The 2,423-nt window shown below is 37.4% G+C and overlaps 1 protein-coding gene across 1 annotated transcript; it reads right to left on the reverse strand.

Moving 5' to 3' along the window:
• Positions 1-618: 618 nt before the first annotated feature.
• Positions 619-1,845, reverse strand: LOC113296261 (F-box/kelch-repeat protein At3g06240-like). Its single transcript, XM_026544574.1, has one exon. It carries the CDS (start codon positions 1,843-1,845, stop codon positions 619-621), a length of 1,227 nt encoding a protein of 408 aa, XP_026400359.1.
• Between the last annotated feature and the right edge of the window lie 578 nt (positions 1,846-2,423).

The following is a 2,423-nucleotide window of genomic DNA, read 5'->3' on the forward strand; positions in this document are numbered from 1 at the left end:
GCATGAAAGAATAAAATCCCTTGATGGATCATTTCATAAGCATGCCATTGTCATAAGCTAGGATCACTATAACATTACATGCACCATATTGCAACTTTCAATGTCAAAACAGAGGAAAATTAGGAAAACTAGGAAAACTTCAAAGTTGGATCAAGATAATTGTCTATCAATTTAGAATAACAAGTAAGAAGGAAACAGATTAACTTGTACTTATGAGAAAATTCTCACTTTTCCATCATTTTGTCTGCATTTACTTGTGCAACCCCGATCTATGAAACAAAGAAATTGCTAAAGCATGCATCACATTCTCCCAATGAAATTAGCTCAAGCGATTAACAAGTCCAACTAACAAAGCAATAAAGCGTAACTACTGCATATGAAAACACGCGTAACTACTGCATATGAAAACACTCGCATAATGTTGAGATTCATGATACAAATACACATACAAACAGTGATTGTTATATGACTATCAACAGTTTCAGGTTAATAATGAGATCCCATGTTATCTCAAAATGAAACCCATATAGATATTTAAGCATATGCATAATACTACAGAAAGCAAAATGAAGATTTCCGGTTTCCAGCAGTTGCTTCGTCCACCAATCACTGCCAAATTCACTGCTGAGACTTCATTATTTCCACATTTTCTTCTCCTAACACTTTCAATGAAACTAAGGTGTGCTTGTGTGGATATACTTGTCGAGATATTGCACTAAAATTTACAAGGTTTTCCCAGGTTGAAGTTGATGAGAGAAATATCTTGACATTGCCCTGATCATAACGTAAAACTGTGCCACCCTCCAAAAAGGCAAACGGTTCTCTTTGGTCAAGACTTCTAGCTTTAATCCAACCCCATGACTGGTGTTCTTCAGATTCGTTCATGACATGATCATCATTCTCCTTCATTAACAGCCATACACCATCAGATTCACGTCCTTCGAAAGAGTGACAAACAGCATAATATAAAAACCCACCACCAGAAACACCTATCACAGGAAAATCATCATCATCTTCTTCTTCATCATCATCGGTGTCCATTAGCATAGGAGGTGGTGAAATATGGTCTCGAAACTTTTCATCAGCCAAATCAAATACCATAACCATTCCTCCTTCAGTATTCCTCCAATGAAGACATCCATTCAGAAACACACCATGTGTTTGCTGATAATGTGTGTCAAACGGAAAACCAAAACCAAATTTTCCAACGTGCCTCCATCCATTGCAACTTCCAACAGTGTATACCTCAACCTCTATAAAATCAGGGTCTCCACCTAACTCGTAAATCCTGACAACTTTATACTCATTCGTTTCAGGAAGGTAACCAAATCCACACGCCAAATGATGATATTGAATCGTTATTGAACCTTTTGTCTTGTACTCTGGATAACAATCAAATTCTGGAAGAACAACATATTCTTTTGTCATCGGGTTAAAAATGATAGCAGGTCCAGCTTCAGGCATATGAGAAGTTCCGTAAATACAAATCAAACCATTAAACGAACCAATTACGATGTAGGAATCCAGTTCAGTGTCTAACATGATCTTTCTATGTTTTGGTTTAGCATAATTCCAATCCTCTTCATCGTTATATTCAAAATAGCAAACATGTTTGTTATAATCATCATCATCGGATGAATTCAAGAAAACATACCGCAACTTACCTGAATCGGTTGAATCAGGATGATTCAGACGAGTTAAGTGCAGCTCGGGGAACGATGGATGATGAATGAGATCCTTCCATGTTTTGCAGACCAACTTGCTTTTCAGGACTGATTCAGTGGGTAAACGAGTCAACATGTCAGAAATGATATCTGCTGGAAAAATCTTATTGAAATTCTTCATGGATCAAACGGATTTTTTGTTTAATTAAGGAAGGATTTCGCAGAGAATTAAGGGGGTTTTTCTTGCTAGGTACATTGGCTTTTGATGTCTATTATATCTATTACTACTGAGTGAGGCTGAGTTCCAGTTTAGTTGGTTCCAGCGAAATACCCACTACAAGGAAAGTGTAGCGAATTTTTTACTAATACTTTTTCAAGAAAGAAAAAAGAAAAACTATTAAAAAGGAAGTTGTGCACTCTTGCTGCTAGTTACTCTTTACATGTAACTTTGTACGTACCAGTAGTGTTTGGTGATTTTTAAGATCGTCTGTCAGTGGTAATTACTCACCTATAAAGGTGGGATTTGTAATTTAATAATTGGACATTGCACCTCTACGACGTCCTTGACTATTTATGATAGCACTTCAGCCGGGGACAGAACTAGTACGTGTCGCCACAGTCCGGCCTGGTCTGCTTTGCAGTTCTAATAAGAGTTCGTTTGCAAACCCTAAAGTCGAACCCTATAAACCTTCATTCACCGTCATGTATCTTATTGAATCTCTAAGTCATGGGTGGAGTCAGGATTGGAGGTAAGTAGGC

This window comes from Papaver somniferum, chromosome 7 (genome assembly GCF_003573695.1).
Source record: "Papaver somniferum cultivar HN1 chromosome 7, ASM357369v1, whole genome shotgun sequence".
Classification (NCBI taxonomy): domain Eukaryota; kingdom Viridiplantae; phylum Streptophyta; class Magnoliopsida; order Ranunculales; family Papaveraceae; genus Papaver; species Papaver somniferum.